This window comes from Ostrinia furnacalis, unplaced genomic scaffold (genome assembly GCF_004193835.3).
Source record: "Ostrinia furnacalis isolate ACB-3 unplaced genomic scaffold, ASM419383v2 OfSCF2365, whole genome shotgun sequence".
NCBI lineage: Eukaryota > Metazoa > Arthropoda > Insecta > Lepidoptera > Crambidae > Ostrinia > Ostrinia furnacalis.
The window spans coordinates 1-13,859 of NW_021132604.1; the positions used below are offsets into that span (position 1 = coordinate 1).

Here is a 13,859-nt window from a genome sequence, read left to right on the forward strand (position 1 = left end):
TATAAGTCCTAAGGCACCCCCTGGTACCCACCCCCCCCATTTTGGGGTTACCTGCAGGGCCATGCAGATGCGCCAGTGAGTACTAATCTGCGCGACTTATGTCACCCTCTGATGCTTGGCACCCGGGGCGGACCACCCCACCGCCCCCCCCTTACGCCGCTACTGCGACTAAACTATTGGGCGACTAAAGCCTGGTCCGTGAGCACGTAGAATTTTGTCCAATGACCCCAAGCTACCCATCCTTATCGCTCGCGCGTAATTATATTGCTGTCGCAACTGTGCGACGCGCGCCGCGCGACAAAATTCTACGTGCTCACGGACCGGGCTTTAATAGCCTTTAGTCTGCGGGGTGTCTAAATGACCTGATGTTGTTCCAGTCACGGCGATTTGGCCGCGTCGAAACCGCACCACGGCGTGATGGGCAAACAGCGCGCCGAGCGTTTATGGGGCGATCTTACCAACTCGTTGAACAACATGACCGGCGGCTTCAAGACTATGGAGCAGTGGAAGAAGGTAAGTTATCAAAAACACATTACACATAGTTATTAAAATTTCTTAAGAGCCATTTTACATTTTCGTGCGAATTTCTAAGATTTTGGAAGCATGAATTACTATCTTAAGCAACACCCAGATATTATTGAATAACTGTGAAAGATAGGTCAATCCTTAGTGTTGACCATTAATGAAACGGATTTACTAAAACTCTTTTGCTTAATTCTCAGTGCCCCATCTCCCACAACCATTTTACGGAAAAATTGCCGCAGACTCAATTTCAAAGTCCTGTATCTATTATTTATGCTCATATAATAAGCTTAAAAATATATAGTAATCATCGGACATATATTCTTGTTGTCCATTAATGAAATGGATTCTTGAATTTCACTACCATTATTGAGAAAATTTAAAAATAATTTGGCAAATTTGAAGATTAACGTCACATTTTCATCGTGGTTTTTGGTTTAAAAACACAGCAATAACTGCAATAAAAGTATCCCAAAATAAAGAATATGCATTGTAGAATAGATTTCTACAGTTATTGTTTAAATATTAGTAACCACTTTGTCAAAATATTGATGTGAATATCAGTATAAATTACAATACGCAAGCCGACATCGATTAGTATGGCGCGAGCGCCCGTCAAGGCAGGACCTGTGTCACTTTTCCCGCCATGACGTTTACGTGCGTTCGTGTCGTGAAACGGTGATTTATACGGCGACCAAATACATTTGATACTATGCCGAGAGGTCCCTGTTTCAAGTCGGCCGTTTGGTGTAGTGGTTCGAAACGGACTAATATGCCGAGAGGTCCCGGGTTCGATTCCCGGCCGAGCAGAAACTGAAAGGATGATTTTTTTTTGACGGGTCTGGGTGTAACTATGTATATTTTGTATGTATTTATTTTAATAAATAAATTATAAAAAAAAGTATGTAAGTGGTATACTTATCTGTTACGGTTAATGTGATAAATTGAAAATTATGAATAATCGCTGGTTATTATGAATAATTACCGACAGGCGAGGTAAAAGTGATAAATTAATCACATTTATCAGTGATTATTTTATCATGTACTCTTAATACTAACAAATATCATAAAAGAGAATACCGGCTCGTATACAGCGCTCATGTACAGCCTCACATTTTGAACGTTTTGATATCATTTATTAATATAATTTGGCATAGTGAGTTTGGACTGTTTTTTGCGTAACGTTACTTTCCCATAATGCCTATAAAACATTGTTTTGATTTAAAGTGAAAAATAAGTTAAAGGAAAGAACCCCAAAAATGTGTCTGTAGAAGAATCCAGAGTCACTTCTTCAAAAAATAGGTAGTTACGCTTGAGCCAACTTTTATGGCTATAAAACTGTTAAGTTAGGATTAATCGCTATCCATCTGCTAAAGAGGACACGTGAGATCATTATTTGGTTTTATAACCATAAAAATTGGTCTAATTGATCCCAGAGTTGCAGAGGTGAGCCCAAAGTGAGGTCTTTTTTCAAGTTTTTCAAGTCACATTTATTGTATATGTTAATCGTTTATTAGGAAATTAAATGTGTTTTTCTTTAAGGATATTTATTGGGCTTTCAAATAACACCAATATTGTTGAGGAACCATGATTGTGTCAGTAGAAACGAGTTTTCCTGTAAAACGTAGGTGGGCCGATTTTTGTGATGACCAGTGGAGATGAAGTGCTTCTTATTTTAATAAAATTATTACCTGACTAGGTTAAAAAGGTGTAGAATGTTATTTTGGAGATAACTTGCTTCCATAGAGAGAGATTCTAAGTAATGCGCTGAGTTCGAAACTCAGTGTCGCATTAGAAATTCACACACACAAAGAAATCAAAATATGTGCTCATTATCCTCTCTGGTATTAGTATATAATCTTTAGTACTATGCAAGCAATGTAAACTGTTTACATTATGACGTCGCTGCTGTCATCATTGCTTTCACAAGCAATATGTTCTGTTTTTGGGCATATTGTTGCGACACCGGCTCAAGGCTCAAGGGGGCGGCTTTTGTCACATCTCCCTTTAGTTTCTGTGATCTGTGCTTGCTTCGAAATTGATGTCAATTAAATATTCCTTAGAGCTTTTGGTTTAAATTATTTTTTTATTTTGACACGTGTTTGAAAAATCAAGGTCAGAGGTGGAATTGTCTAAAGCAATCGTTATCATTTGACAGTTCATAACGTACGATTATTCTGTCAAACGCTTTGTATAACTGACTTTATCGTACGTTATGAACTGTCAAATGATTCAAAATCAAAAATCAAAATCAAAAATATTTATTCAGTTTAGACCACAAGTGGCACTTATGAACGTCAATAGAAAATAATAAAAAAAGAAAAAGGTAGCCCTTATGGGGCACTTTACATGTCTCCTTATCTTTTGGGCCCTACCAGCGCTTCGAGACAAACATATTATTATGGCAAGTGCTGAGAAGAAACGCCGGAACAAACTCAGTCACCACTTATTGCCAGGAATTATCTAACGGTAAGAATAATCAAATTTAAGTACATCAAATATGTGCAGACTGAACTGACCACGCATCCTTGTCATCAATATAGTCTCGAACCTTGTAGTACCCTTTGGACATTTAAGGGTATTTTTTATATGTATCTTAAATTTGTTTATTGGCAATTCGACAAGGTTGTGTGGTATTTTGTTAAATATGGTAATACATTTCCCCAAGAATGAATTACCTATCTTATGCAACCTAAATGATGGAACAGCAAGTTTATTCTTATGTCTCGTGTTAAATGAGTGGACGTCACTTTTCTTAGTAAATAAATGTATATGTTTACGGACATACATAATGTTATCAAATATGAATTGCGAGGCCACAGTCAATATATTGATTTCTTTAAAAACTTCTCTAAGCAAGTCACGTGATTACGATTGCTTTACACAATTCCACCTCAGATTGCAAGAAAACGTAACATTGCAACTCGCAATGTCTCAATATTGATGAGGAGATTCTATTGTAAATTGTAACAAAACAATAGAACCCCATGGAATTTGGGCTTATGTAATTCGCCTTGACGAATACTTCGTCCCTAAATGATATCCAGGGGTCCGATGATAGAGCTGTAAGAGGGCATTTTTTTTTCGTAATGTGACTGTCTTTATTTTGTACTTAATATATATTTTACATATTATACCTATTCGTGTTTCATTATTAATAATCGAAATATAAAAATTTTTGAAAGATTACATAAACTCTATTAAAATTTTAAATTAATTTATCAAGTTTTAATACCTTATTCTACCTTAATATTAATAACTTATATCAAGTCTTAATACGGTCACGGCTCAAGATTTTTTTGTCCATTTCGGCGTTCTTTTTACTCTTTTTACGTTGCGTTGACAGTTTGTACCTAAATACGCGCGGAACTTTTTTGTGAAATGGCTCTTAACGATTAGATTCTCAAATTAAATTATAAATAACTTGAAAAATTGAACTGCCTAAGGCGGGAATAAAACCCACGACCTTTCGCTTACCGGGCGAAAATTATTGGAAGGCAGTTGCTAATTTCTCATAAGATAGGCCCCCTTAATTGATATTTATTGTCCGTGGTGCATAATCTTTTGTTAAAGGTTTAAACCTTTGTTTGTCACCTGTCATCCGCTTTGCAATGGAGGGAAGTCGAACCTTAATTTCGAACTCCTCCTATGTGCTTCTGATTGATTTCGTTGCGGGTCCAATGACAGTTTAACTTTCCCCCGGGAAAAACTTGGCCTTCACTGGTTGGGTTATTGGCGGTCAAGCTGTAGATCCTGGCTACACAGGAGTTGCAGCGGTGGGAACGAGAGGTGGGAATAGTCCCGTTGACGTTTCAGAATCATTTGACTATAATTTCCCATTCATTTACAGACCTGGATAGACTGGAAGAACAAGACCAAGAAGAAACAGCAGTACAATCAAAACCACCCTTCGGGGAAGCCGAAGCCCTTCTCTGCTATGGAGGAGCGGGTGTTAGCTATCAGCTGCCGGTTTTCAGCAGACCAGCACTGGCTGTATGGCGACCAGTCGGTAGAGTCACCGGTAAGTCTCAGAACAGCCGGCAGTCATCTGTAAGTCTCAGACCAACCGGTAGGTGCACCGGTAAGTCTCAGAATAATCGGTAGACATCGCTAAGTCTTAGGACAACCGGTGGAGTCATCGGTAAGTCTTAGGACAACCGGTGGAGTCATCGGTAAGTCTTAGAACAACCGGTAGAGTCACCGGTAAGTATCAGAACAACGGGCAATCATTGGTAAGTCTCAGAACAACCGGTGGAGTCATCGGTAAGTCTCAGACCAACCGGTAGAGTCACCGGTAAGTCTCAGAGAGGCCGGTAGATGCATCTGTAAGTCTCAGAACAACCGGCAGAGTCACCGGTAAGTCTCAGAACAGCCGGTAGAGTCACCGGTAAAGGACGTAGCACACTTATCAATCCAGAAAAGGATTGCAACCGTATCAACTCAAGGCGGTTATTCTTTGTATGAAATTCCATATTGCAACGCACACTTATCCGCACCGTAACGTAAACGCCTCGCCACGCGGTTGAAAGCCCGCGAAAGGCGATACGGTGTTGATCCCTTTCCGAGTTGATAAGTCTGCTATGCCTTAAATCAGTCTTTTTGTCTTTGCGTGATGTCCATTTTAATAAATGTGTCTTTCTTCCTTTCAATTATGTCAATTAACTTGTTTCTCTTCTATTCTAGAAGTCATCAGAGACCGTCTCTGTTATATACCCGAAGGAATCAGAAACCAAGTCCCAAACGCCCACAATTATATACCAGACGCCATCAGAAAGTACGTCGTCAAAAACCGTATCTGTTATGTACCAGAAACCATCAGAAAGTACTTCACAACCGGGCTCTATTAAATACCAGAAAGCACAAGAAACTGCTTCACAATCGGCCACCATTATATGTCAGAAAACAACGGATTCCACATCGCCAAAAACGGCATCTACTATATACCAAAAACCATCAGAAACCACATTAAAACTGGGCTCTATTAAATATCAGAAGGGCCAAGAAACTACGTCACAATCGGGCTCTGTTATATACCAGAAACCATCAGAAAACATATCACAATCGGCCAAGATTATATATCAGAAATCATCAGAAAACATATCACAACCGGCCGAAGTTCCGATAGAGTTCGAAGAAGTATTGTTAGAAGAACTGATGGATGATGAGGTGATTCCAGAAGCTGATGGCAAGTAAGTTGAAGATGGAATACCAGTGGCCTAATTCACGTATTTTGAAACAGTCAACGTTTAGAAGTCGTCCCATTGAAAAACAGTCCTAAATCCGTATTCACGTGTCATTTCGATATAGAAGACCCACGCTGAACTGTCCCACCAAACTCAATGACAGGGGGGCGCTACCATCGTTCAACTGGTTTCCAACATGGCAAAAATCGGAACCAGCGATCCGGTATTGACGGTGGCGCCCCACTGTCAATGTCATGGATAGGACAGTTCAGTATTTTAGAACTATAGAACGATTACTCAATAGGATCGCAACTCAGCGATTTGTCACTTGACGTTTAATCACTGGCACCAAAGTTCAAAATAAGTAATAGGTGAATACCGCGAAGGCACAATCGAATACGGATAAAAACGAAATCGAAACAAAATCGGGCGATCAATATGAATTCGAAAAGTGACAAATCGCTTGCATGTCGTTGAAGTTTTCATACGTGAATTAGGCCACAGAAAACTAATGCCTGTATTCAAATAAATTCAAATAAAAATACAAATGATGCTTGCTTTAGTGAAGCAGCAAATCGAACGCACAGCGTTGAATAGAGCTCTGTGATTGGTTCGTGTGTCACCCTGTGCGTCCACGCGCACTGTGAGACCTCATAGTAATGTTTGTGAATGCGGCCGTAAGACTCCCTGAAGACCTACAGACTTTTAGTCGGCCGATAGTCGGGCCCGATTCTAATTTGTATGAAGAATCGGCCGATACCAAATCGGTGTAATGTGCGCACTTTCATACATCTCCGTACTGATCAACAGCCCGATCCAACTATCGGCCGACTAAAAGCCGGTGGTCTGCGCCTAGGCTTATACTTGTTCATACTGATTAATAACCCGATTAAACTAATCAAACAAGGCTGTATGTTTCTTTAATAAAGATAAATAAATAAATAAATAAACTATCGATCGTCAAGTCTGTAGTCTACGACGACTCTAAATCGACAATTGAAGGGGTGAGTGGACAAAGGTGTTTCTGACAAAACTGAAAAATCTACTTTTTTGCATGAACATAGGTTTTAAGTGATGATAAAATCGACTAATTAGCTCAAAACACGCAATTTTGTTACGTGTCAAACCTTAACAAAGGTGTTATCTGACAAGCATTCATACATTTCAGGATTCAAATGTGGTATGAGCAGATTAACATTTTCAAACACTCATAACTCATTTTGTTAGTTAAGACCTTTCTCTACTCACCCCTTCAATTACGATCTGTCCCCTAGACAAAACGAAGTGACAGTTGTAATCGATTCGCTCTGGAGTTTCGGTGTAGCTACGATGTAATTTCGAAATCGATTCACTTTGGAGTTTTGTAGCTATTTCGCTCTGAGAAGCGATTTCGAAATTAAAACTGTCACACCATACACAAACACATGTAAACTTGCCAAATTGAATCGTGATGCTTTGTATTAAGACATTTATTTGATTTTAGTTCAACCAAACACAATATAACGGGAGAGGAGACTCTTGGTGTGAGTATTATCTTCGTTTCTTTTTGTGATTTTTACCATATAAAGTTTTCGTGTTTTTTAAATCTACATTTTCTATCTATATCTAAATATATATGTTACGGCTAAAGATAGGTGTGAACATAAACTTAAGATTAGCCGGCTAAACTTAAGTTTATCTTCGACGAGGTGTTAATGTTAGTTTCTTCTATCTTTAGCCGGCTAAACTTAAGTGTAACCGCAGACCCCTGGCTAAAAATGTAGAAGGAAATGGAAAAGGAAACAATGTAATAATGTTATACTATTTTGACACGAAAACTTAATTAAGAAATAATCACTTTCATTACACATACTTTTATGTACCTATGTAGGTATTCAAAATTACAATTATTACAATAACAAAATATTAATTACTTAAAACAATATCTACCTAATCATTAAAATAAAATAATAAGGATCCATTTGGTCATTACAGAATCTTCTGCAGGTATTTAAAATTACAAAATAAAACTGCGCGCGCGTTGTCTCCCCACCGCCCCCTCAAGCCCTCCGCCGGCCTGGCGCGCCCATCGAATACATTTTTAGCCGTTTCGTTTTGGCTAATGTGCACATTAGCCTGCTAAAGATGGAATATCACGACGCAAACTAACATCTTATCGAACTTTAGCTGCTTCTCGAAGATAAACTTAAGTTTAGCCGGCTAATCTTAAGTTTATGTTCACAACTATCTTTAGCCGTAACATATAAAAGGAGAAACTGACTGACTGACTGACAGATCAACGCACAGCCTAAACGGCTAAACGTAGGCACTTGAAATTTGGAAGGGACGTAGCTTAGGTACCGTAGAGGTGCACTAAGAAAGGAATTCCCGAAATTCCCACGGGAACGGGAATTAGCGGGAAAAACGGGATTCACGCGTACGAAGTCGCGGGCGGCCGCTAGTACTTATAATAAATCTGTAGAGAGGTCAATTCTGTACATGAAATATATTTTCAAAATAACTGTCAGGGGGTGATTAGTGATCGATACTGATGCCAAAAATGCAATCAGTAAAATTTTTGTCTGTCTGTCTGTCTGTCTGTATGTTCCTTATAGAAACAAGAACTACTTAACGGATTTTAACGAAACTTGGTACAATTATTCTTCGTACTCCTGGGCAGGTTATAGGATACATAGGAATTCCCACGGGCACGGGAATTAGCGGGAAAATCCTTTTGTATGAAAAATCTAAACTGATTAAGTTAGACGCTTGAAATTTAGCATGCAGGTACCTTAGTAAACTCAAAGCTTAGTTACAACAGGATATTGCAAAATTCCCACGGGAACGGGAGTTACCGGGAAAAAACATTTGTATGAAAAAAACTAAACCGCGTAAGATAGATGAAGGGGGTAAAACGGGATCCACGCGTACGAAGTCGCGGGCGGCCGCTAGTTTTAAATAAATTAATAATCTGGAATTATAAAGTTATGAATATAGTAACTTCATAGGTCAATATTTATTTGAATTAATAATTGTAGTAGTTATAGCACCAAAAATTTTGCTAACAGTATCATTTATTTGAAATTTTACTATAGCAGAGCGGAGCTTCCTAACACAAGCAAAACTGGTTGCTTAATAGGAAGCCCCAAATACCTGTGATTAAATGCGTAAATGTTACCGAAATAAACTTTATTATTTATTTAAAAACCTCAATTTATTTGTTGCTTTCACTAAATATTAATATTGTCTATGCCTCGCAGAAAAACTCCCAGTCTATGGACACGCAACAGTCGAGTGACCTTCAAGCGGAGTCCGAATGCGAAATGACCAATGAAGAAGTCACGGCGGCGGAGAGCGAAAACAAAATAATGTAAGTACCTAATCACAATCTACATAATATACTAATATTATAAATGCGAAAGTAACTCTGTCTGTCTGTCTTGCTTTCACGCCTAAACCATTGAACCGATTTTGATGAAATTTGGCGTAGAGATAGTTTGAGTCCCGGGAAAGGACATAGGATAGTTTTTATCCCGGTTTCTGAAACAGGGACGCGCGCGATAAAGTTTTTCTGTGAAAGACAAAATTCAACGCGGGCGGAAAGCTAGTATATTATAAAACAAAGTCGCTTTCCTATCTGTGTGGTTTTGAGAAAAGAAAAATAAAATAAAATCTGTCTGTCCCTACGTATGCTTAGATCTTTAAAACTACGCAATAGTTTTTGATGCGTTTTTTTTAATAGAGTGATTAAAGAGAAAGGTTTTTAAGTATTGTACCTGTGCGAAGGAGGGACGGGTCGCTGGTTAATAAGTAATGCACGCCACGATGGCTTTTTAAAAGCCTACTTGCATAAATAATGAGTTTTATGATTTTTTTGTTTCCTTTTAGGTATTTGTCAAGAATTCGGCCCACCGCAGAGCAGTTGGAGTTACTGTTGCAGTATATAGACAGGTAAATAACAACTCTAAAGTCTGGTCCCCGAGCACGTAGAATTTAGTCCAATGACCCCAAGCTACCTATCCTAATCTCTCGCGCGTAATTATATTGCTGTCGCGACTGTGCGACGGGCGCCCGCAGTGAGTTCGTTCGTTCGTTTCAGCCAAATGACGTCCACTGCTGGACAAAGGCCTCCCCCAAGGTTTTCCACAATGAACGGTCCTGCGCTGCCCGCATCCAGGCTCTTCCCGCGACCTTCACCAGATCGTCGGTCCACCTAGTAGGAGGCCTGCCCACGCTACGTTTTCCAGCCCGTGGTCGCCACTCGAGAACTTTCCTGCCCCAACGGCCATCGTCTCTACGAGCTATGTGCCCCGCCCACTGCCACTTGATTTTAGCAATTCTGCGAGCTATGTCGGTTACTTTGGTTCTCCTACGGATCTCCTCATTTCTGATTCGATCACGCAGGGAAACTCCGAGCATAGCCCGCTCCATCGCCCTTTGGGTGACCTTGAGCCTTCTTATGAGGCCCATAGTAAGCGACCACGTTTCGGATCCATATGTCAACACTGGCAACACCAGTGAGTGTGCGAGCGCAATAGCAATATAAATACGCGCGAGCGATAAGGATGGGTAGCTTGGGGTCATTGGACAAAATTCTACGTGCTCACGGACCAGGCTTTACAACACGTCAACTTAGCCTAGGCGCAGACCACCGACTTTTAGTTGGCCGATAGTTGAGTCGTGCTGTTAATCAGTATAGACATGTATGAAAGTGCGCACATTACACCGATTTGGTATCGGTCGTTCTTCATACAAATTAAAATCGGGTCCAACTATCGGCCGACTAATAGTCGGTGATCTGCGCCTAAGCTTAACTAGAGTAGCGGATTCGATCCGCGTCCCGGGCCTGCGGGGTTACTCCGAAAAACGTTATTCGAAGTTTCGAATGTTGCCATCCCTCTCACACGAAGAGAGATGTCAGCATGAGTGACGGTGACAGATAGACCCGAAACTACGTAAACAGCGTTTCAGAGTACCCTGAACGTAGGCTGTCTCGTGTCCCGGGACTTAGAAAATCAGAAAATGTCGAGTCTTCCCAAACCCTAAAATTACAACTACATAAGGCCTGGTTTCCACCAGGCGGATGGGAAAAGAGACGGGCCGTCAAGTCTGTATTGACAGCGGCGGCGGCGCGGAGCTGTTTAATTGGTTGTTCAAAACTCTTTTTCACTCCGTTCCGCCTTGGTGGAAACCAGGCCTAAAGACACAAAATTCAAAGTACATTCGCGTAAATATTACACACTGCAAAATAATCCTTATTTCAACTGCATAAGACTTGTTTCCAAGGCACGGCGACCCGGTCCATTGGAGCCGCCAAAATGGCTCGACCGCCGCCGACACGGTGCTCGCGCGGCGTTTGAAGGCCGATCAGATGTGGATCGATCTGACGGACGCTTTGAACGCCATCGGCAATAGGAAGACCATCGGCAAGTGGAAGAAGGTATTGTTTGTTCATATTAGTTTGATATTTTTTACATAATGTAGATGTAATGCTTGTTCTGGAAGAGTTCTTGCTTCGAACTCCTCCTATGTTCTTCTGATTAATTTCGTTGCGGGTCTAGTGATAGTTTAACTTTCCCCCGGGACAAACTTGGCCTTCACTGGTTGGGTTATTGGCGGTCAAGCTGTAGATCCTGGCTACACAGGTGCTGCAGCAGTGGGAACGAGAGGTGGGAATAGTACAGTAATATTATTTTAGTATTTTTAATGACAAAAATATTTATATTGTCATTTATTTCCCGACCGAGCTAAAGTCTGGCCGCCGAGCAGATAGAATTTCGTTCAATGACCCCAACCTACCCATCCTTATCGCTCGCGCGTAATTATATTGCTGTCGTGACTGTGCGACGGGCGGCCGCAGTGAGTGTGCGATTGGACGAAATTCTAATACTCGTATGTGATTGTGTTGTCGTATGGGTTGCTTTTGTAGCAAAACTTATCTACTATATAAAAATAAGTCGGGTTTTCCTTCCTGACGCTATAACTCCAGAACGCACGAACCGATTTCCACGAATTTGCATTCGTTGGAAAGGTCTCGGGCTCTGTGAGGTTTATAGCAAAGAAAATTCAGTAAAATTTAACAAACGAAATTCCACGCGGGCGAAGCCGCGGACGGAAAGCTAGTAGGCTATACATAAGTTTTGTTAAAAACTAACTCTATTAAATTAATGCTATATAAGACTTATTTTCAAGACACGGCGAGCCAGTACACTGAAAAACGCCGAAGCCCAGAGGCAGAGCATCTCAGAGGCACAGCATACAAATCTGAAAAAGACCTGAAGTCTCGCTGACGTTTGGCGTTACAAAAACACTCCTGCGCCGCTCCCATACCTCAGGCACTGACTGAGTTAGTACTGACACCTATAATTGTAACAGTTTTTTTTTAAATTATTTTATTGGTTTCAGACGTGGGTCGACTGGAAGTCTAAAACGAAGAAGAAGTTGCAAAATTCAGGGCACGAAAACTTGAGCTCGTACGAGAGACGATTGATCGCCGTGTTGGCTAGAGCCAAGAAAAAACTCGAGGCAAAATCCGAAGAGCAAATTGCTGTGAGTATTAATTTTCAGGGTTCCGTACAGTCAAATAGTTCGTGACACTCAAAGTGACCAAAAAGTTCCTTTATGCGCAAATTGTCAAATTCGCAAATTGTCAAGCGGTCGCAATCTGCCAAATTCACAAATTGCCAAATTCGCAAAATGTCAAATGCGCAAATTGTCAAATTCGCAAAATGTCAAGTTTTAAAAATGTCCAGTTGTTTAGGTTTAATAATAAAAGTCAAGTAATTAATTGGCAGAACTTTCAATCATTAAAATGTTAAGGTGTTTTTTAAATATGAAACCATAAAACCGTAATTTAAAGACATTTTTAAAACTTGACATTTTGCGAATTTAACAATTTGCGCATTTGACATTTTGCGAATTTGACAATTTGCGCATAATAAAAAGTTAACGACACAACCTGTTGTACCAGCACAGCACATTTTTTGTGCATTCTTACAAACATTTTGACAAGTATCCGTGACTAAATAAATAAACTCACCTAAATAAAAGTCGGTCGCCGAGCAGATAGAATTTCGTCCAATGAGCCCAAGCTACCCATCCTTATCGCTCGCGCGTAATTATATTGCTGTCGCGACTGTGCGACGGGCGACCGCAGTGAGTGTGCGAGCGATAAGGATGAGTAGCTTGGGGTCATTGGACGAAATTCTATCTGCTCGGCGACCGGACTTTAGAGCTTACTTTTTATACTTTTATTATTTATTATTTCAAGGCAATTAAAGAATTCTTGGTTGAAAACGCCTCTGAGAGTGGGCGGGGTCTAACGCCTAGTTTGGACGACCAGCCGGCAGATGGCGTGAGTAAAACCTAATAAAATTAATTAAAACTTATTTAACTTTACTACGAGTCTACTATCCGTTTGCTTTAAGTTTGCCGCTGGCGATATGACCTCACTCGAAACAAAGCATCTATAACTTTAAAAAACTATATTTAAAATATTTTTTATTTATTATTATTGATAAAAATTGTGTATTTGCGTAAAATAAGACACATTAATTGCGTTTAATCACTAACTAATTGCGTTTAATCGCGGTTGGGGGAGGGAACGCGCATTCCACGGACCGGCAAACTTAGCGCGAACGGATAGTATAGCCTGACCAGGAACATAAAAACCCTGGCATAGAGGCGCGTCAATTGCATTTGATAGTGCAACACTGAGTACAGTCGTACCTGTGTTAAATTAATAGGCTATCTTTATGTATCAGGATTCAGGATTACGGCTAATTTGATATTTTCATAAATTAACGAAAATATATTATTATAGGTAACCTGGTTTAAATAAATTAAATGAAACGATCAATCGAGCTAGTAGGATTTATTTTATTATTCATCAATAATCAAATTCAGAACTTGAATATTCACCTGCAATGTCTGCTCAAGAACGCTTCAAACTCGGTACTTCTTTCCCAATTCCATAAAATTCAACACTTAAAAAGTGACAAAAAAATTTAAAATAGGTAGTTGAAACATTGCACAGCTAATTTTCATAGTGGACTGTACTATACGATAAACATGTCAGTCAATTTGACAACCATTGTCGGAAACATTATTCAATGAAAATATTGTCCGAACCCTTAGTATTTCTCTTAGACTAAACTGTAACACATTGTGAACCAC

General features: G+C 39.9%; 1 protein-coding gene across 1 annotated transcript; it reads left to right on the plus strand.

Moving 5' to 3' along the window:
• Positions 1–377: 377 nt before the first annotated feature.
• On the plus strand, positions 378–13,091 carry LOC114355214 (uncharacterized; the record flags this gene model as incomplete). The annotated part of the gene is made up of 9 exons (XM_028307922.1): positions 378–513; positions 4,373–4,543; positions 5,206–5,711; positions 7,189–7,228; positions 8,945–9,054; positions 9,573–9,635; positions 10,971–11,124; positions 12,090–12,233; positions 12,955–13,091. Coding segments are annotated over 9 exons (1,423 nt in total), but the record flags the coding sequence as incomplete, so codon positions are not given.
• Between the last annotated feature and the right edge of the window lie 768 nt (positions 13,092–13,859).